Source organism: Diadema setosum, chromosome 7 (assembly GCF_964275005.1).
Source record: "Diadema setosum chromosome 7, eeDiaSeto1, whole genome shotgun sequence".
Taxonomy (NCBI): Eukaryota; Metazoa; Echinodermata; class Echinoidea; order Diadematoida; family Diadematidae; genus Diadema; species Diadema setosum.
The window spans coordinates 13,530,582-13,554,035 of NC_092691.1; the positions used below are offsets into that span (position 1 = coordinate 13,530,582).

The 23,454-nt window shown below is 37.6% G+C and overlaps 1 protein-coding gene across 1 annotated transcript; it reads left to right on the plus strand.

Annotated features, from left to right (window-relative positions):
• LOC140230378 (probable ATP-dependent RNA helicase DDX59) lies at positions 1 to 23,391 on the plus strand. The gene is made up of 15 exons (XM_072310526.1): positions 1 to 1,050; positions 2,212 to 2,373; positions 3,550 to 3,625; positions 4,878 to 4,997; positions 5,503 to 5,655; positions 6,393 to 6,475; positions 9,905 to 9,953; positions 11,069 to 11,145; positions 11,414 to 11,542; positions 13,140 to 13,243; positions 16,785 to 16,851; positions 17,487 to 17,684; positions 19,044 to 19,110; positions 20,805 to 21,036; positions 22,028 to 23,391. Exons 1-15 carry the CDS (start codon positions 10 to 12, stop codon positions 22,077 to 22,079), a joined length of 2,610 nt encoding a protein of 869 aa, XP_072166627.1. The 5' UTR covers positions 1 to 9; the 3' UTR covers positions 22,080 to 23,391.
• Positions 23,392 to 23,454: the final 63 nt, after the last annotated feature.

Genomic DNA, 23,454 nt, shown 5'->3' on the forward strand with positions numbered 1-23,454 from the left:
AACATCATCATGGACTTCATTCCAAGGGCAGTGGCAAATAGAAGGACAACAAACAGACCTGTCACGCCGAGTTCAAAGAAGGTTGTATCAGCCCAAGGTCTTAAACTTAATATAGATTCAGTCGATCAATGTCTCCCTTCTGGAGAGGCTCACAGTGGTCCCATATCAAAGCAACAGCAAAATGATTGTGGATTGCTGTCACTGCATGGAAAATCCCAGCCCAAGAGTCGCAATGCTGAGTCTCAGCCATGTGGACATCCTGCGTTTAGATCCAAGCAGTTTGAGATGCAAAGTAACAATGTGGAGAGGACAAATGAAATGAAACTTACTTGTGACCCACAAGCTTCACAGACTGTCCAGATTCAGGATGGCAACAGCTGCAGTTTAGATAACCCTGTTGGAGCAGTAGTTACTGCTGATCAGCAATCCAAGGCTGCAGATGCGTACAGTACCCAAAGCTCTATGTGTGATATGAGGAACATCACTCCTTGTGAATCTGTCCAGGACACACAAGTGAATATGAACAAGGACTGTAGATCAGGAGGAACTGGTCTGGCTGAGTTGCAAACAAGAAGTTTCCAGCAATTTCAGCAGCTGCAAAATCAGATATTGACACATATTTCAAAATCTGAAAAGAAGGAGAGAGAAAATGATCAAATTTTGAATGATCAGAGTGGGCAGGGGAGTAGCAGGGATGGAATTTCTGAGGATGTTCACTATGCATCAGGGTCATCGACCACCAAGGCAGACAGCAAGCATGCAAGGACAGACAGTCAATTTCATGATTCATCACTGATAGATCATGGGGATGTAGAAATGGCGGTTAAACAGTCAGAGACTAGTTACTTGGATGAAGAGTTGGCTGATGACAGGCCTGTAATCTCGTTCAGCAAGCTCCAGCGATGGCCGGAGAAGGAGGAGCCTGTTTGTATCATTTGTGGGCGCTATGGGGAGTACATCTGTGATCAGACTGAAGCTGATGTGTGCAGCCTGGAGTGCAAAGCAAGAAATCTGACAAGGATGGGACTACAATCAACTGTAAACATTCAGGTAATTATCTTACATATCGTACAATGGTCTTAGACATTGTGGAACAGAAATATTGAAAGTAAACAAAGTTGTATCTGATTTAACACTCTTACTTGATATAGATAATTACTTGGGAATAAAAATTAATTTAGTGGTGAATAAAGTAACATTTGTGTTAATTTGCATATCATCTGCAAGCAGTAATGTAAGTTAGGATGTAGGAAAATAGAATTTCATTGAGAACTAAGACATGCCAAAAGATGCTTCTGCAGTAGGTTAAAGGACAAGTTCACCTTCATTAACATAAGGATTGAGAGAATGCAGCAATATTAGTAGAACACATCAGTGAAAGTTTGAGGAAAATTGGACAGTCGATGCAAAAGTTATGAATTTTTAAAACTTTTGTGTTGGAACCGATGGATGAGGCTCACTACTAAGGCTCATGATGTCATATGAGTACAACAGTATAAAGAAAATGTAAAGAAAATTCAACATATTTTCACTTTTTTGGCATAATAATAGAGCACCTGACTGGCCTCTTTCTAAAGGCAATGGGAATAATATTACCCATAACAAATGTCAGTAACGAGACAAGGGAATGTGTACTTTTTTTAAAAGATGAAATTTTGTGAAATTCTCTTTATATTTTCCTTATATTGTTGTACGCATGTGACATCATACACTGCAGTAGTCTTCTCGTCCAGCGATGACTGCACAAAAACTTCAAAAATTCATAACTTTTGAACGGATTGTCCGATTTTCTGCAAACTTTCAATGATGTATTCTACTAATATTGCTACATTCTCTCAATCCTTATGTTAATGAAGGTGAACTTGTTCTTTAATGTTTTTCTTTTCAGGCCAACAACAGAAATTTGTACAACATGATGCGAAGAGGATGTTTGGGAGACCATGTATGAATATTCAAGCTGTCAAGTTTCCCTCTTCCCCAGAAAACATTGATGTGCATCTTTTTTGCCTTTATCATTACTTTGCAGGAGATAAAATACATTGTATATCTGAGTGAGCTACTTCTAACAAATCTGATATCATATCTCATTGAAGTTCAGACAGCCTACAGAAAAACACAGCCTTCAGCATTGATGTGTGAGCTGGCAATATGCGTGATAACTTCGACAAGCAATTTGCTGAGTGTTAATAACTAAAATGTCTTGCATACTAGGCTGCTGAATTGGAAACTGCAGAAGATGACAGTGAGACATCCCAGAGTGAGGAGACAACATCCAGGCAATCAACAGATAACCTCCAGGGTCTGTACATGTACAATGAGCACAGCAGCATTTCCAGTCTTTCTCATGAGCAGATCCAAGATATCCGAAATGAGGCAGGCACTCGCTAATTCTTATTCTATTTGCACATCATTTGATGTAGACTAGAAATGCCAGGTGAGCATAACTTCTTTGCCACTTTTTGTGATGAGACTTCCATTGAAAAGAATGGTAGGTTCAGATTTTTATGAATTCTGTGATTGCATATAGAAGTTCTTCAAAATGTGTAAAGAAATTCCAGTGCCATTGTATGAACCATTGTCTGATCATATTCTGTAAGCATACAGGTAGGAGCACACATGTTTCATCATGGTAGACAGAGCTACTTTACTGTGATGTTAACATACAAATTTATGATACCACCTAATCTTGGCACACCTAGTACCACATCTTTTGAAAACACTGACTTGAACTAATACTTTGCTCTTAATCATTGCAGAGAAATTTTAAAGGTGAATAGATGCTTCATTTTTCTTTCTTTCACTGTAAGCCTATCTAGTAGTTTACTGGAGGCAATCACTGAAGCAAGCCATTACCACCATTCTTTTGTCTTGAAAGCATTGCCTGATTTATTTTTTGTACACCTTCATTGTGTTCTTGGAAACCTATCCTTAGACTATAAACTTAAATTGCAAGAATCATTATATAGGGTAGGGGACACAATGATGCTTACATGGAATGAGCAATGCCCATGGGGCCCAGGGACAGGGACCAAAGGGCCAAAATTGTCTTCATTATAATGATGCTCTTCTCCAGATTTCCATACAGTAGATCCAAATCATATTTGATTGTGGTGGTTGTGGAGGCTGGGAATGTAAGTTGTCTGCGACAGTGATAGTTGTCAACTTTGGCACATGCATTCTAAGGGGGTATTACAAGTTGGGATGGAGGCTCGTTGGAGGCTTGTTGTGCTTTCTGTGCATCAAGCCCCTCTTGACCTTGTTTCCCTGTGCCATGCAAAAATTTTTATCTTTTAGACCGCTTGTTACAAACTTTTTGGGGATTTCTGTCGTTGGACAACAAACTTAGATGATAAATAATATGCAATTGAAAAGCTATCAGAATCAATATTTTGACACATCTGCAATCAGTTGAATGTCATATGATCTTTATTAAAGGTGATGATTCCCATTGTCAGTTTTTTTTTTTTTTCAACCAACAGAATCTTGTGTTGTCTTCTGTTCTTTTTCTTGAATGTAACATTGCTAAACCTCATATTTTCTTCTGTGCAGGTGCAGATATTTGTTGAAGGGGTAGATGTGGCAAGACCAGTCATGGAGTTTGACCAGCTCAGCTTGCCAGAAAAATGTAAGTCAGAATGCATGGAAATGTTATATTGCCAATTTAGACAGCAAATTGCAATGATTTCCATTTCAGTCTCTCAAAATCAAATGGAACCTGTTGCCCCAATAAAACTGGGAAGATTTCTGTTAATCTGAATCACACTTGTTCCACATATCCTGATAACTTGAATCCATCTGAACTAGTTTGTGCCATCCTGCCTAATATCTATATTTTTCAGCCCAACACTGTCGAATTTGGCACATATTTAAAAGAGGTCAGGTTCAATAGTATTATAGCATCAAATTGAAAAATAATAGTCATCCCGTGGGGCATGTTTTAAGAAAAAAAAAAGGAAGTCTGTGATTACAGTCCCTTTAAAGATATGCACCACAAAGTTGAAATGATAACAGTTATGTGTGTTATTATATATTATTATTACTTGATACAACTTCAGAGTACATTACACACCCTAAATCTAAAGCTCTAAAGGGGATATCTAGTAATTTGAAAATTGAACAAAAGAAAAATGTTAAGCCAAACAAAAAAAAAAAGAACAAAAAACCCCAAAAGGAATAAGACATTTTGTTAAATGGTAAAATCTTACTTGTTTTGTACAATGTTATGTACTTTATTACTTTCTATATATATGTAATTTCACATTATTTTATTTTGATTGCGGTGAAATGGTAAGTCAGCTACAAAGTTATAGTTTATGCGCTAGGATATTTGTGTGTGTGTGTGTGTGTGTTTATGTTTATATTATCTAATATGGTCCAAACCAAGGCTAAATCCAGCTTAGACAAATCAATGTCATAAATTGTTTTATTTAGTATAGTACACTAGCCAATATACACTTGTACACTCCAAATGCATTATTAGCCCACATGCACTTCTATAATATCTATGACCTTTTGCCTTGGTAAAATAAAACTGCACTTTGATTAATTACAAACACACTGCTATAGCTTCTGACCATTCCAGCATTGAGAATTAAGGGTTTCTGGGATGAACACTGAACTAGGGCTTTCTATCGCTCAGTCGGTAGAGCACCGGGCTAGTTAGACCAGAGGTCTCGGGTTCAAATCCCGATGGAATCCCATTTCTTTGCCCATTTTTCGATTGTTGATTTATTGTCTGTTTGTCACACTTGTGATCTAATACAATGTACTCAAGATCATGGACTAAATTTATATGATACTTGTGCTGGCATGGCGCATGTCACTGCATTCATACAGAGGCTTGACAGTGGATGTGTAACTAATGTTTGTGTTTGTAGTGCAAGCCAATCTGAAGCTGTCTGGCTACCTGACTCCAACTCCCATCCAGATGCAGGCTATCCCAGTGGCTTTGAGTGGCAGAGATGTCATGGTTTGTGCCCAGACCAGTTCAGGAAAGAGTAAGTGAAGTTGTTGACATTGTTCCTTGGTGGCAAACATTGCAAAATATGTGTGCCAATTTATTGGCAGCTGCATTTACAAAGTTACTGGTAATTCTGCTCACAGAATGAGCTTCTGAATGAGCTATAAATCCATAGAATTACAATTTGCCATTGGCAAATTGACCTGGAGGTTATTGCTGCATGATAAAAAATAAAAAATAAAAATGTGACTTGTGCAGAAGCTGAAATTAACAGACATTGAAGCTTTGTATAGTCTCTTGTGTCCCAAAAGATTTTGTTGGAGAGGTAAACTATACTCATTTCATTATTCACTGTAACACTTTGATGTTTCATAATTATGTTTGTTTGAACAAGCTTGATAAGTTGTATTCCACTTCAGTCAGACATGTACCTTTTAGAAACCATCTTATGTGATGATTTGTACATACATTGTAATGTATGCTTGGAATGATGATGTGCACAGCTAAAGATATGATTCATGCTGCATTCCTTCCCTATATAGCTGCTTCATTTCTTGTATCCAGTGTGATGACTATCTACAACGAAGTGTTATTTGCTACCAGCCAGGAGATGCAGTGGCCACATGTCCTTATTCTTACCCCTACCAGGGAGTTAGCCATGCAAATAGAGGAGCAGGCAAAGCAGTTTATGAAAGGTGTGTGATCATTCTGGTTTATATCTACTTCCTCATGTATCACATCCTGATACACCATCCAGGGCTTACTTGTTTGAAGTCAATTTCAAAATAACATTATGTTGTTCAACTCTTACAAAAATTAATTGCAAGAATTAGATTTACACAAAGTGATATGTGGTGTGATCATTTGGTGACAGTAGAGTGCTGTACATACTCAAACAAAGGTTAGATAGATAAAGGAGACAGATTACAGCTTGACTCAGAGTGGTCCGGGTGTAAACCTGTGTGGCTTTTCTGCTCTAGCTGTGTATCCTATTGCTTAAAGTGTATTTTCGCCGGTGTAAAATTTAGCTTTCTCCAGCCCAAAATTTGTTTTGTCTTACATGTTCAAAAATAAAGCTGAGATAGCATCAGAAAACATCTATAGATGTCAGACTTGCTTTTGTAAATCAACTTATGTAGTTCTGCCTTTTGTTTTGCTTACTTTTTGTGGGAAATTTCTCAAGAGCCACATTTTAAACCCCATATCCTATTCAGAATGGGGAAAAAAAATGCAGCATGAAGGAGCATGCCAAATGCTCCAAACCTGAAATGGACAGAAGTAGACTGACAAAATCAACTTTTCAGATGAAGATAATAGTCATACAACTAAATCAGAGTAACAGTTCATTTTGGTGGGTTTCAAGCCACAAGGCAACTGTCCAGTCCTCATTAGATTTGATGTGTCTCATGTGTATCTCATCATTCACTGACAGGATTAGCTAATATGAAGACTGCCTTGCTAGTTGGAGGACTCTCTCTACCTCCTCAGCTGCATCGCCTTCGCCAAGGTGTCCAGGTAACATTCTCTTGTCTAACCACAATGCATCATAGCACAGGCAAGCTTGGTTTTTTTTTTTGTGTGTTTTTTTTTTATACCCCCGCCACACTTAGTGTGAAGGGGGTATATAGGAATCACCGTGATGTTGGTCGGGCGGTCGGTCGCAAAATCTTGCGTCGCGAACTCCTTCTACAGTTTTGAAGCAATTTAAATGAAACTTGGGTAAATGATTGAGGTATAGATGTGCGAGACATGTTTTTTGTGTTTGACGGACAATGCATTGCCATAGTAACCACAATTTTACCAAAACCTTGTGGAGGGAACTACTTCCATAGTATTTAAGCTATCAATTTCAAAATTGGTATCTATGATGATCTATAGGTGTAGTTATGCAAGACACTCTTTGTGTTTGTACTTGACAAAGCATTGCCATGGTAACCACATGTTTTCTTCGAAATCCTGTTGAGTGAACAACTTCCACAGTTTTGAAGCAATTGAAATCAAATGTGGTAGGCATTATGGCCTTGAGGCATAGATGTGGAACACATAATTTTTGTGTTTGTCAGACAAAGCGTTACCATGGTAACCATAATTTTACCAAAATTTTGTGGATTGAATAACTTCCACATCATTCAAGCAATTAAGGTCAAATTTAGTATGTATGATGATCGGGAGGTGTAGTTATGCAAGACACCAATGTGTTAATACAAGAAAAATGTGTTGCCATGGTAACCACTCATTTTTGTATCAAATTGAACCTTTTAATCTATGAAGGTGAAATTTGGTGTGTATGATGCTCTTTAAGTGTAGTTTTGGAAAATGTCCTTTGTATTTGTATCGGACAATGCATTGCCATGGTAACTGCATGTTTTTTTTTTTTTTTTTTTTTTTTTTTTTTTAATCCTGTGGAGTGAACTTCTTCCACAGTTTTCAAGCAATTGAAACCAAATTTGGTAGGCATTATGGCCCTGAGGTATAGATGTGGAACACATAAATTTTGTGTTTGTCACACAAACCGTTTCCCTGGTAACCACAATTTTACCAAAACCTTGCAGATTGAATAAATTTTCCATCATTCAAGCAATTAATGTCAAATTTAATATGTATCATGATCTAGAAGTGTAGTTTTGCAAGATACCAATGTGTTAGTATAAGGAAAATGTGTTGCCATGGTAACCACTCATTTTTGTATCAAAATAAACCATTCAAGCTATGAAGGTCAAATTTGGTGTGTATGATGGTCTTTAAGTGTAGTTATGCAAAATGTCCCTTGTGTTTGTATCAGACAATGTGTTGCCATGGTAACCACACTTTTTACCCAAACCTTGTGGAACCAACTGTTACCATAGCACTCATGCAACTGTGGTCACATTTTGTTTGTATGATTGCCCTCGTGACATCACATACTATAAAGCAACACTAGGGGCGGGGGTATTAATCTTCTTCAGTGATAATTCTAGTTTCATCTGACCTTATGACTCCAACCACCATCAGGAAATGATAGGTAAGCACAGTGAATAATTGCATTGTGCAAAGGACAAAGAATTAAAATGCCTTTTGCAAAATAACTCTGCATCTTCATTTTTGAGCGGTTGTAGTACACAATGTGTAAAGAAAGGAAAGGATTATGAGGAGATGGATTATTCTGATTCTACATGTATGAGACATGGAAGAGCAATTTTATGTATGCAGAGGTAAAGATTGATAGTCTTTTCTCAGTGAAATAGGAAGGTTTATTCATGCATTTATATTATTCATGATTTTATTCTGATTTTTAAAAAGGGAGCCCATTCAGCAAATGGTTGCTTCAATGGGCCGTGTTGAAAGTAATAATGCATTATTTAATACGATGAGGAATTAGTACATGTGTATTTGGTGACTTGAGTTTGTCATTGAGAACGCACAAATGTAGCCTTTATTTCTCAAACACGAAAGTTGGTCTTTTAGATTCCATTTTGCAGATGAGAGGTTTCCATTTCTGACAAGTCCACTTTTTACTTTTAATGAATCATACTGCTAGCCCAGCGGCTTACCCAAGTTCAACTTCAAATTTAAAAACGGCTTCCTCCTCTACTTGAGAGAGAGCCACACAAAATCCACGTCTTTTTGGCATCAGGCTTAAGCTCTTTCCCTTTTAGAGCTCACCAATTATTGGCTTCAAAGTGCTCAGTTACGATGCCCATCTGGTTTGCAAAATGTGTTTTCAGGGCCGTCAGACAAGAATCTATACCTCTGACAGCATTACAAATTTGATGTAACAAGTGCAAGTCTATGAAGCTACAAATGATTCCTGTCCTGAGTAATAGATCCATCATGCACTGTGGCTTCCCAGAGCTACAGAACTAGAGCAGCCATGATTCTTCCCATTTTACAAGTGCAGCTTGAAGCTCTTTCACTCAAAGACTGCATATTTGAATGGAATCAGCCATTGTGACACAGTTCTTGACCAACTTTTGTGTCACTAATGACACAACAGTGGGCAGGTGATACGTGTATGCATGAATCATTTGGAATGATGTGTAGAGTCAAAACATTAAAAAATGTGGCTTTAGACTAATAGACCAAAGATAGTGTGAAATCACTTTGATGTACATTTTATAATGCAATAAAACACACACACACACACACATTTATTTTAGTCAGGTAACTCAGTGCAAGAATGACTGATTCGCTTATGCATGTATTAAAGGACAAGTTCACTTAAATATATGTGTGGATTGAGTGAATGCAGCAGTATTGGTAGAATACATCTATGAATTTTGAGGAAAATCAGATGATCCATTCAAGAGTTATTTTTTTTTTAAAGTTTCAGTACGACCATCGCTGGATGAGGAGACTACAAAGGTTTGTGACATCCCTGCATGTATGAGATACAAAGAAAATATAAAGAAAATTCTACAAAATTTCATTTTTTTATGAAAAGCTCACATTTTCTCAACTTGTGACTGACACATGTTAAGGGTAATACTGTTCCCCCTGCTTTTTGAAAGAAGTATAGTCAAGTGCTCTTTCATTTTGCTATAAATAGTGAAATATGTTGAATTCTATTTATATTTTCTATGTATTGTCCTGCAATGATGTCACAAAGTGTTTTAGTCTTCTCATCCAGAGATAACAGCACTGAAACTTTAAACGTTCATAACTTTTTAAGGAATTGTCCAGTTTTCCTCGAACTTTCACTGAGGTGTTAAACTGATATTGTTGTATTCAGTCAATCCATAACACATATGTATATTAGGGTGAACTTGTCCTTTGATGAATGGCTTTCTTTAATAGCCATTAAAGTCAAAGACTCACCCGTATGATTAATGAAAGCATTTTGAAATGAATGTCTTTGAACATGTGGAATGTCTCGGTGTACTTGAATGTAAATTGCAGTAGATGTTGAACTTGTATGATTTTCTCTTTTAACCTCCTAGTCATTCTTTCTTGATTTGTTTTCTTCAGTTTATCGTTGGCACCCCTGGCAGGATTTTGGAGATCATGAAGCAAGAAGGTATTTATAAGGCAATGTGTTGCAGCAAATTCTAAAACACTATTCAAAATGTATAATACATTATGTAGTATTGTGAAAAAAAGAGGCCAAATATGTTTCATGACCAGTTGCCGTAAATTCCTCCCATCAATAGCCCATAGACTGATCCGTCCTGGTATCAAGATCTGCCATTACTGCTGTATTCCATGCACACATGCTTATGTTGATGCATGATATACTGTATACGCTATGATTTTCGCGTACATAAATTTTCGTGAATTGCCGCTGTCACACATTTTCGCGAGTGGTTAAATTCGCGATTGGGGGACCAAAGAAAATATGAAGTGGCAAAGAAAGTGAGAATTTTCAACTTACTAGCAAATAAGAATGATACTATTATACACTGCATGAAAAAAAACTTACCAAACTCTGCGAACTAGTAAGATAGAATTCAACATTTTTGAAGTGGTTAAGTCCATTGCGCTAGATTTCTGACAAGTGGTGGTACGAGGGGTTGCGATAATAGATTGGCTCTACAGTATTCGTAAGTAGACGTGGACTAGCCCGACCACCCCCAGACGCTGTTAATACGCTGTGCTGTGCGAATACTACTTACAGCGACTGGGCTGTGTATACTAGTAGTTAGACGTGGGTGTGCTATATTTACATAAACAAGCTTAGCCAGTATGGTCTGTTCGGTAAGCCATGACATGTATACTAGTACTGAAATGTTCGTATCATCAAGGCAAGGGATTCAGTTTGGAAGGTAATATTTTCGCGTGTTGTTAATTTCGCGAATAGCTCCCGACTCGCGAAATTCGCGAAAATAAAACCCACGCAAAATATATAGCGTATACAGTACATTATATATTGCAACAGGCTTGCTCCCAGGGCAATATACAATGTATGTCATGCATTCAGCATAATATGTATACAGGCGTGGAACACTGCAGTCATGGCAGGTTTTCTGTTAGGCCAGATCGGTCTATATCATGAAATTTAGTGCTGTATATGTGTCATGGATACTTCACTAAGTTTGACTGTTTCTTGCTTCATTTTTCAGGCAATAGATGATAATAATATTTTTCCCATTTTCTTTTTATTTTGAATCTTATATCAATTTCTGTAAAATCAAGCCCTGTCTCTGGATAACATCAAGCTAGTCGTGATTGATGAGATGGACACAATGCTGCAACTTGGCTTTCAACAGCAGGTATGTGGGAAGTGTTCATTGAGTACAAAGTAGTATAGAAATAGACACATTTCATTGACTTTTGGACTGGAGGTGAAAAGCTGCATTGTTGTCTCATTCAAGTTTACCAGCTACACTGTACTTAAGTGTTGGCAAAGAACATCAATTTTGAATAAAATGGTGCTCACATTAAATGATTTTTGTTACTGTATGCAAATTTGCATCCTTGCTTAAAAGTGCAAATGTAAATACAAATTAACAAAACAAACACATAATTTCATTTCAACAGGTGTATGACATCATGATGCACTTGCCGAATGAGCACCAGACATTTCTCGCCTCAGCAACTATCCCCATTGCCATTGAGAAGATGGCTTTATCTCTGCTCAACAATCCTGTCTTCATCTCAGTTGGCACAGTGAGTTCCTCTCATAGATTTTGCAGTAACTTGTATCCGTGGTACATGTGCAGGAGGATACTTTAGATTCAGCAGTGTCACACTGCTGCTGTAGCATCTCGTTTGTGCAGTTCTGGCCACTTTTCTTGATGGATTGTATTCAACTTTAGTTTTGAGGCGTATCGGGGGGGGGGGGGGGGGGAGTTGCCTTGTTCTGTCCTTACACACAAGAAAGTTGATTTTGGTCTGTGTGCGTGTGCTCATCTAGCCACATTTCTCATAGATTATATTTATGTTTTGTTCAGAGGCTTATCACATTCAAATCTTAACCTCTATAATTCATTTATTTACTTTTTTTATGCTGACCATAATATTTCATCTTTCATCGGGTCAAGGGTCATATTTAGGTTGCTGAATTATATACACTCTACTAGCTACACTTTTAGACTCTTTTTTTTTTATGCAGGTCATCATGGTATACTCTTAATCCCTATGATTTGTAATGGTGCTGCCTAGTACATATTTCACTTTTTATAGGGTCATAGGTGATAGTCTTGTCATGTGCTGTCTGCAGGCACCACCTATTCAGATATTCTTGTGCAAATGAGGTGCAATACATTTAGATCTTCACTCCTGTTTTTAGTGATGCTGCCTACAGTGGTCCATCCGTCACCATATCACATTTTTGTATGGAGTGTAAGGGCTGCATTTCTTGATGAATTTCTATTTTGGATTTCTTTTGCAGGGCCAAACATAATAAGCAGTTCAATATCTTGTATGTGCTCTTTACCCATGCTCTCTCACTTGTAGACTCAGGTGTCATTTTAGTAGGATTATACTATGAGTTAGTACATTGATTTCATGTAAGTTCATTGCATATCCAGGGATAATAAAATAGATAATTGTTTTTCAGTGTTAATTGTACCCTCGTTTTATCCTTCACATTGGAAGAGGCTGTGTTCATTAACGTCTTTATTCATTGCTCATTTATGGAGAAACAGCCACAAGTTTAACAATTTATGTCAAAATATGATACAATGCAAGGTTGAAACATTCAAATGATTTGTCATGCCGTACACCGGGGTGCCGTTGTAACCCGGGGTACAGCATTGTGTAGCATCATCTCATATCCATTATCATTCAGTTGTACAATGTTGTCATGGCGACTATTTTTAAACAGTGAAGAGTACACAGAGCATGTAAATGAGAGAAAAAAAAAGTTACTGTTTGCATGCATTAATCGTTGCATAATCACAAACAAGAAAACATTTTTGTGCAAAATAATACCAAGAATTATTTTTACACATTTTTTGTAACCCGGAGTATAGTGCTGAACAAAAAAAAAGAAACCCAAAAAACCCCACTAATTCAACAAGATGGCGAATTTTCATTTGATACCCTAGGGTACCAAATATTGCATTAAACACCAGTGTGTGCAAATGTTGTGTTGACAGTTCAGTCTTGTACACGTAAAATACCCATGCTCTCTCAGTTGTAGACCCATGTGCCATTTCAGTAGAATTATGCTATTACAGCCCTATGTTTAACATTTCTATTGTGACATGACAAGACTACCACACTGCATTAAAGAGATCCTGCTCCTTCTTCCACCATTCAGCCCAGTACACCATGTACATCGGTGAAACAAATCATCCTCTGGGTTGAAGAGCCATCCAAGAAGAAAAAGCTCTTTGCAGTTCTCCAAGATCCTAAGCATTTCAGGTACAGGGTTATTATTACTATTACCCACAACATGTATTTTTAGCAACAAGTTAAAGGATTGTGTACTTGTTATAGGAAATGAAATTTTGTGGAATTCTCTTTCTTTTTGTCGAGCCCACCAGAGGCGCGGGGAGACTAAGGGATTGCCTGCGGCATCTGTCTGTCGGTCTTCCGTCTGTAACGCTCCAAAAACTTGACTCTCTACTGAGGACTTCAATTTCAATCAAACTTGGAGGGAAGAGTGGTTATACAAAGTTACACATTTTACCAAACATGAAGGTCACCTCACGGTCAAAAGTCACAGGCAGGGGTCAATGAACTTTGGGGCCCAATGTTAAGTTTTTACGGCGCCTTTCAATTATGGCTCATAACTTTTGATCCATATGTCCGTTTGTGACCAAACTTATGTATGTTACGTATGTCCCTTGGGGAGTTGAAGGTCACCACAAGGTCAAAGGTCACAGACAGGGGTCAACAAACTTTTAGGGCCCAATGTTAAAGGAGACCTCCAGATGATTTTCAGATTTTTACATGTGAACGATGATAAATTACTTATACTGAGTACAGAGTACTCAGTGCGTCTGTACTCAGTGCTTTAATGAATTGCCAGAGAATTTATAGTGATCGGGATGTGGTTTAAGAATGTATTCAAAATTTATAACAAATTGCAATGAACAAGGATGACGACACAGCAGCCTCACCATAAGAATGCATGAGTTGGGGCTCAAGGAAATAGAACAAAAGAAGAAGGTATGCATATATACATTCTACACAGGTGAACTTGTCAATCAAGCGGTATTGTAATGAAATTATACTGCTACATTTCTGAAATACGTGAGGCTCTATGTCATCAACACTGTTCAGTGTAATTTGTTTAAGATTTTCAGAGTATTGGTTTCTTTGCTCAAAGACCACAATAAATTCCACAAATCTATACATGGAGCTGTCAATTTATGTACTACATGATGTGAAATTTTGAAAATCGTCTGGAATGCCCCTTTTTTTTCGGCGCGTTTTGAGTATGGTTTAAAACTTGATCCATATGTCTTTTTGTGACCAAACTTGGATCATGGATGTCCCTTGGGGAGTTGAAGGTCACAGACAGGGGTCAATGAACTTTTAGGGCCCAATGTTAAAGGCAAAACATAGTTCTGGTAAGCCTGCAATTTAAATTGTCAAATTTCGCTCCAAAATGTACACATATGCCTAAGAAATGTGTGGAGTAACGCTGTAATAACAAGATATTCGTTGGGTAACAACAAAAATGTGAAATAGTAACCAAAAAGGTTTGCATCTCAGCTCTTACCCAGTCGGGGTCAGGCTAACTCAGGAAACTCTGGGACAACTCGTCCTCGCTTTGACGGCAGGTCAAGTTGTCCCTCTGGATTGTACAGTGTTGTGCTATGGGAGCGCTTTGCGTTCTGGCTGGTCGCAGTTATGGGCCAAGTTGATACAACGCGTGTATCAAAGAACCTCTTTTGCGTGCATGTAAAATGAACATGCGCCTACAGGTATAGAATACAGCGATCACGAACTGCGTGTAAATTGTCTGAAATAGGGCCGAGTTGTCCCTGAGACAGAGTTAACCTGGATCCTTCTTGAACAAAAGTCGGTATACCGACTTTTACTTATGATCCCAAAATACTCCAAAACAACTCATCTTCCTGGCAAATCGTGTCAGCTAGGTAAGTTTCTTGATAGCCTCTTTCGATATATTGCAAGCAAATATGAAATGGTGCAAGACGGGTTCTCAAACCCTTACCAGAACTACATGTATGTTTTCATTTGAAGTTTTTACGGCGCTTTTCGATTATGGCTCATAACTTTTGATCCCTATGTCCGTTTGTGGCCAAACTTGAATGGTAGATGTCCCTTGGGGAGTTGAAGTTCATCACAAGGTCAAAGGTAACAGACAGGGGTCAACGAACTTTTAGGGCCCAATGTTAAGTTTTTACGGCTCATTTCACTTAGGGGTCATAACTTTTGATATGTCTGTTTGTGACCAAACTTGGCTGGTAAATGTCCCTTGGGGAGTCGAAGGTCACCACAAGGTCAAAGGTCATGGGCAGGGTCAATGAACTTCCGGGAGTTAGAAAAACATTAATTTCTTCTACGCAAATTGGCGAGACACATTTTGGCACTTGCCTTGTGTTTTCTATACATATGGATCAACTACTTTGACCTCATGAATTGTTATAGCCTTTTTATCCAGTGATGAAAGCATGTGAATGTAACAAAGCATAAACATTTGAATGGATTGTCTGATTTCCCTTAAACTTTATGCAGAATATTCCGTTTCATGAATCCACATGTGCTTGCTGAAGTTTAATCTTTTTTTTTTTAACTTGCCCTTGATGCAAAATGCATGGATGGTGGTAATGTATGAGCTCTGGACTGAAATCACATCTTTTTGTTGATTAATTATACCCCCGCCAAACGAAGTTTGAAGGGGGTATATAGGAATCAGCGGACGGTCGGGCGGTCGGGCGGTCGGTCGGGCGGTCGGGCGGTCGGTCCGTTGCAAATCTTGCGTCGCGAACTACTTCCTCAGTTTTCAACCGATTCCCATAAAACTTGGCACAGATGTGTGCCTTGGGTTGTAGATGTGCAAGACGTATTTTTTGACAGTACCCAAAAGTACGTTGCCATGGTAATGGCATATTATGGGCAAAAATGGGTACAAATCTTGCGTCGCGAACTCCTCCCACAGTTTTTGATCAATTTTTATGAAATTAGGTACAGATGTTCATCTGAATATGTTAATGTGCAAGACACATATTTCCGCAGTGGCAAAAAGTGCGTTGCCATGGTAACGGCATGTTATTGGTAAAATATAGGGCAAAATGCTTCATGGCAAAACTGCTTCATCAGTGTTCTTCCAATTCTCATGGAATTCATATTGAATGTTTGTCTTAGGATATAGGTCAGCATGACACATTTCTTGACAGTGATAAAAAGTATGTTGCCATGGTAACAGCTCACATATTATGAGCCAAAATGATGGAAAATTTTGTGTTGCAAACTACTTCCTCAGTTTTTGCCCAATTTCCATGAAACTTGGTACAGATGTGTGCCTTTAGTTGTAGATGTGCAAGACGCATTTTTCGACAGTAACCGAAAGTACGTTGCCATGGTAACGGCATATTAATGGCAGAAGATCAAGGAAAGATCTTGCGGATTTAACTACTTCCTCAGTTTTTTGACCAAAGCTTATGAAATGTTGTTTTGACCAAAGCTTATGAAATGTTTGGCGGGGGTATAACCAGTTGCTGTAGCGACATTTCTAGTTTTAGATTGGAATAATATGGAGCATAACTAGACCACCTTAGATTAGGACAGGATGCAGGTACAGTGTACAATGTATCTATACTGACAGCCTTCTTACACTAGTTGCAGGCAAATCGTAAATTGGCTCCAGAGGTGTTGCTAGTTGTGTGCTCAATATAAAGAGGATATGGTAATGATAGAAAATATTTCATTACCTAAAGAAAAAGAAAACTACTGTAACTTTCATTTGTATGCTTTTGTTTGTTTTCTGCAGTCCTCCTCTCATCATCTTCGTAGACTCCAAGATGGGTGCTGATCTTCTTGCTCAGGCCATTGAAAAGGTGAAGGACAAAGTTTTCAGCCAACTATTTCTTGTACTCTTTTTGATATCCCAAATCACATTTGGCTATGTTTTACCTGATTTTGTTCTAATGACTTGTCCAGAATGATGTGATAATATGTATGACTAGGATTATGAAATGGCACCTCTGCTCCTTGGCTATAATCAGTGCTCAACAATATTAGCAGTGGCCCAGAGACACTAAAAACTGATGTCAGGTCACTTATTTTCCACAATGGCTATCTTTTTGTGGCCTATTTGCGTCCTTAAGACTCCAAATGGATTGTTGCGTTGCCATTTATTCCAGGCCACTACATTTCTTTTTCAGGCCATCTAAATTTTAGATAAAAAATGTCGAGATCTTTGTGGCCCATGTAGGCCACGAGAAAAAAGAAAGAAAAGTATACGTGTCAAGCCCAGCTATAATGTTAGATGGTAGAGTTCGGTTTGGGTAGTAGATGTGGTATTATGTGATTTCCTGACTCTTCTTGAGACAACATTTGTCAGGGCCATGTATGTATAGACATAGAGCCAATATGAATAAACTTTGACATGTATTTCCATACTGAAACCGTACTTCTGAAGTTATGCCTGTTCTGTGATACTTACCTTCATCCTTATGAATCCCATAATCAGAGTTGTGGTCTTGCAGTGGCTTCCATTCATGGGGACAAACCCCAAAGAGAGCGGATGGAGGTGCTGCAGCATTTCAAGGACAAGGCCTACCAGGTGCTGGTGAGCACTGGTGTCATAGGGCGTGGCATCGACCTCCCTGGTGTGCAGATGGTCATAAACTTTGACATGCCAGCAAGTGTGGAGGATTACATACATCAGGTGAGCATTGCACTTTATGAGGATATTTGTACAATTTTAAGGTATGATAATTGCAATGTCCAACATCAAGTTCCCCATCCTCTCCAAAGATAAGTAACATAATATACACTAAGTTGTATATATTGTATACACAAACTTTGTTTGTGTAATTCTTTCTCTGAAAACTGAAAAGAACATCAGTAAGGGTTCTGGTTCTTGAAAGTGCCTTGTGACTTACATGTAGTAGAGGAAATGGAATATACAGTAAACCTGACTTGGTCTACACACACTGGTCTGGATAAAATCTTTTGACTTTTGGGGGACTTTTTATGTTATCAACTTAAGTATGTGTTCACTTACGCGATGTTAACTATACTGTATATGCGAGGATATCTGTGTTAACAAAATGCTGTTGTGTGACATTTTCTTAAATTTCATATTTCTCCCACTTTTATGGTACTTTCAGTCTTTTTACTTCCATGAAAAGCACCTTTAATTGAGCATTTAAACAGAATGGAAAATGGTGCTATAGAAATTGTATGTACATGTATGTATGTTTTATTATCAATATTGTTATTATTATTATTATTATTATTATTATTATTATTATTATCATTATTATCATTATCATTATTATCATTATTATCATTATTATTATTATTATTATTATTATTATTATTATTATTATTATTATTATTATTATTATTATTATCATTATTATCACTATCATTATTATTATTATTATTATTATCATTATTATCACTATCATTATTATTATTATCATTATCATTATCATTATCATCATTATTATTATTATTATTATTATTATCATTATCATTATCATCTTTATAGAAAACACATATTTTTGTCCCACGTAAATATGCAGTAAGCTTTCAAAAGCATTATGAAAACTTCAAAGAAAGTTTAATTTCACAACATAGAGCTAGGGGACTGATTACTCTGAAATTTGAGATGCAATGTATTACCATCTGAAACACTGATGCTGTAGACAATTATCATTATCATTATTATTATTATTATCATCATCATTATCATTATCATTATTATTATCATCATCATTATCATTATCATTATTATTATTATTATCATTATCATTATCATTATCATTATTATAGAAAACACATATTTTTGTCCCACGTAAATATGCAGTAAGCTTTCAAAAGCATTATGAAAACTTCAAAGAAAGTTTAATTTCACAACATAGAGCTAGGGGACTGATTACTCTGAAATTTGAGATGCAATGTATTACCATCTGAAACACTGATGCTGTAGACAATGAAGGGGGAACTTAATACCATGATGTCTTCACTCCTGTTGTAACTTCATAATTTCTTCCATATCTTGTCATGTCTTCTATAGATTGGGCGAACTGGAAGACTTGGGAACAAAGGAACTGCCATGACATTTCTTAACAACAACAGCAAAAATATCCTTTTCAGCACCAGATAGGATGGATATAGAGTCCAATAATGAGTGATATATTTTCTTTTGTAGTTTCCCATTTGTTGCTTTTATTACCTCACGTTTGCGAAATCCTTATACTTTTTTTTTTTTTAAAAAGCAAGATGGTGTATACATAATGTTTGATGACTTTATCTCATATTTGCTGGTAGTGTACAGTGTATTATCATATACAACTTTCGGTCAAATTAGTGGATTATTCTTTTTTGCTCTGAAACATCTGAAACAAAAGGGTCTGTGTGAATATTCGGTGACTGTGGCTACGATTTTTGCTGGAATACCCATTATTATCATTAAAGTTCCATTGAGGGTAGATTGAAGATGTATGCATGAGGGGATGCATCATGACGCTTACATCATGAAGATTACATGAGCATTAACCCTAATCAGGCTGGGGGGAGCGGAATCCGCCCCCCCCTCGACGTTTCGCGCAATATCTTCGCAACGCGATAAGCTCCCGCCGCGATGTTTCATGACTTTTTTCTTTCAAGTATCGCGCAACTTTTGAGACCCAAATTGTTGCGCCCGCGCATACCGTTTTGACGCGACGCCCATTCGAAAAAAATTTGTCAACCCCAAAATTGCTCCAAAATGTGATTTTGTGTACAAATCCAATACAAATTGTGTTTTTTCAATTAATTCACATAAAAATTCATATCTTCACTTAGAATGGCCGAAATTAATTTATTTTATCATAATAATGCTTCGAAAAATGTCTGTGACAAATTTTGGCCAAAAAACAAACAAAAACAAAAGGTCAAAAAACAAAGAAATACATAAGAAATTAATTTCGATACAGATTTTTTTTATCCTATGTCTCAGAAGAATGATACAAAAAACATTTTAAAAAAGAAATTAGCTTAATTGGAGCATTAATAAGTGATTTAGAGCCCAAAACTGATTTTATGCATAAATTACAATAATTAATTAATATAAAATATAAGAAAAATATTCGGAGAAAGCAACCATACATTTGTACATTTTGATAGAATACGTCGCGGGCGTCGCGTGTGCCGATTTTCGGCGCAATCGCGTGTTCCACATGCGAGATCTGAAGGGGGGGGCGGAATCTGCCCCCCCCCCCCCCCCCCCCCCCCGATATAGCATAGCCAAAAAAGCCCAGCCTGATTAGGGTTAAGCCTTCAGCTTTTATTTATATGTTAGAGCAAGCTACTGCAGTATGTTTCAAACTTTATTGTAGAAAGGTAGGAATATTTTCCAGAATATCTTTTATCTTTATTTGTGGCTTGATGTTTACTCGGAGTGAGTGTTTAATCACTATTGTGTGTGTGCACGTGTGTGCACATGTATGTGCAGTCGCTGAAAAAAAGAAGTACCATCACATTGCCAAAGAGTCAGCAGTGGCTTGGTTACATGGAATTGTGTAATTTGCACCAAGAGTTTATGTTCCTAATGCGGAGCACATGCATCAATCACATGCAAGGATTTTACAAGGAGAACCATACAACTCATAGTGAGGATATCATTTGCGATCCCCAAAATTGTCTTGCTGAAGGACGAAAGCAGCAAGCAGTGCGGAGATTTAATGCAAATCCAATTGTTCCATCATGAGTGTCAAAAGTCTGCACCATAATGGCTCCTCATTCTCATATTATATGAAGCAACACTGTTTTCCTTTACTAGTCATGACTTCCTCACAGCTGTTTTTGCAGCTGACAAGCATCCTCAAGCCACTAGGTGTGGTCCTCCCCCAAGAGCTGGTCAACTCCCCTCATCTCCACTACCAGAGACAGATCCACCAGTCCAAGGCATCACAGAGAAGTCAGGTGCCAGGCCACCACCCTAAACATGACAGGAGGGCATATTCTCACTCGAGCATAGCGATCCACAAGCAGGATGAGCGAATTCAAAAGAAGAGAAAGAAAGAGAGGTATGTCAATTGACCCATTTGCAAAATAGGGACTACGTCCAACCAGCACAGGCTGAGAGAATAGTGTGAAGTTCTTTCGTACATGAAAAAAAAAAATGGTGAAACTTCTGTATTTTTCATCTCATTTCCCTTCAGTTGGGAGTTGGGACACACTCTTATCGACTCCCTTTTTTTTTTAGTCATTACAAAAGAGGTGAATAACCTGCCTTAACTTTGTTTCCTGTCTTATCCATTATCTTGTGACTGTTCCATATCTATTTACATAAGTGTTCCAGAACCTTTATCAATAATGAATCCATAAAAACACCTTCCCTTTCCATCAGAGATCTTCACAGTACAAATTTTATTCAAAAACAAACAGTGACAAATGAACAACAAAGGGCTCAAATGAAAGCAGTTCTTTAAGGTCTGCTGCTTGTAAGACTATTATATGAATAATATTTTCTTTAAATAATTACAAAGTATTTTTAATTCATTTTTGAGTTATTGTTCTTAGTGAAGTATTTGACATGGTGAAGATAAAGGTGCAAATATTCAGATGTGAATGACGAGCCTCTTAACTCAACAACAACAATATTATACAAATGGTACACAGCACCATGATGGGTCTCAAGGGTATGTATATGCCATATATTCAGCAAGTATAATTTTACGCGAATTGAGACCTCAGACAATTTTGCAAGTGGTTAAAATTTGCAATCGTGGAGTGCAGTAATGAACAGAGAGATGTATGCATGCATGTCGCATTGACGTTGAGATCAGAGTTAATAAATTCACATGCTTTTAAATTCATGAATAACACCCGACTCGTGAAATGCACGAAAATAAAAACCTCGCAAAATATATGGCATATACAGTACATGTTCATAATCATGATTATACAATATTTGCTTTAGATGCCTCACTCTCCATTTTCCCACAGATAAAGACCGAGTGATGTAATGATGTGTTCTTCATTCCTTCATTCTTCTACTTTTTTTCCTACATGCAGAGAGACTGTATCAGACATCTTGAGGCAAAGGAAGCAAAAGTTCAAGCCTTGAAGCAACATCATGTACAGAATGTGGAGTACATGGACTTCTGAACAAAGAAGACATAAAGTGTGCTAACACCAATATCAAGTCAGCTCAATTTGATGCATATTTGTGTAGGGATCAGGCCTCCACACAAGTAGATTTACTTTAGCAGACATATGAAGAGATGGAATGTTCTCAGTTCTGTGAGCAGTAATGTGTCTTTCACAGTCTCAGGAAAATACTATTTGATAACAAATATTCTCTTAATTCAAATGCAAAATGAAGACAATAAATGATCGACAAAAGGTGTGATGAGAAGAGCAATCATATTTTCAGAAGATACTTGCCTGTTTTTCCCTTTGCTCCTCGGAGGAGGAGAAAATTAGATGAACACATCGGTGCATCATATGTCTAGAACCATGATCGTGTCGCCTTTCTGTTGAGCCATAGTGGCTATGTTCACTTTAAGCAAAGCCAATTGTAAACCGATATACTTATATTAATGCAAAGGCTATACCCTGATCAATATTGAATATATCTATTGTTGCACCTTTGTCAAGGTTATTCTCTGCTTTCCCAAGAGAGATCCTGACTAGAGACTACGAGTCCATGACTGACCAGTCAACTCTGTAACTTCTCCATCTGTTGGCTGCACATGCTGACTGCTAAGAAGCATTGGGTTATGTGTTGAAATTGCCTCACAGAAGTGAGAATGAAATGGCATTCATTGGTGTCATTTCAGTAGATCTGCTTCATTGGTAAGAAGGCACTAAAGAAATGTGAGGAAGATTGTGAATTCAACTTTACTTTGAATGGACAAACTTTGTCCTGCTTAAATGTTTTCCTGAAAAATAATGAAAATCTTGATCATTATAAGAATACAGCTCAAACTTTAACAACCATTAAACATAGTACATTTGATTATGTAAGGTTTGTGAAAGTGCTACAAATCAAATCCCTGACATCCCACCTATGATTTGTACTTGCAGTGCCCATTATAGGCTGGACTAACATAATAAGGGAGTTCTTATGGCTAGAGTTGCAGCTGGGGGAGGGGGTACTCCTAGGCCCCCTATGGATCTCACAACTTGACTCTGCACGCATGGACGTTGGCGCATAGTGGCACATCCAGAGGGGGACGCGCCGGGCGCACGCCCCCTTTTTATTTTTTGTCAAAACAAAAGAAATAAAAAGGACAAAATGGGAAGGGGTGGGCGTGCCCCCCTTTAATTTAAAGGGGAGGCAAATGTGCCTCCCCTTTACAGAATTCCTGGATCTGCCCCTAGCACATAAGAGTGTTCATGAATAAAATTTTAACATTTTGGTTTTTTTCTCTTGTACAAAGTGTATTTGTTTTAGCTCACCTGAGCCAATGTCTCATAGCCAATGGTTCAAGTTTTTA

What these genes read in the sequence shown, in the direction of transcription:
- LOC140230378 (XM_072310526.1), top strand. Translation starts at nt 10, where the DNA reads ATGGACTTCATTCCAAGGGCAGTGGCAAATAGAAGGACAACAAACAGA. An exon ending in CCAGACCAGTTCAGGAAAGA is followed by an intron (nt 4,998 to 5,502) that starts GTAAGTGAAGTT and finishes TTCCCTATATAG; the next exon opens with CTGCTTCATTTCTTGTATCC. An exon ending in TTGCTCAGGCCATTGAAAAG is followed by an intron (nt 16,852 to 17,486) that starts GTGAAGGACAAA and finishes TCCCATAATCAG; the next exon opens with AGTTGTGGTCTTGCAGTGGC.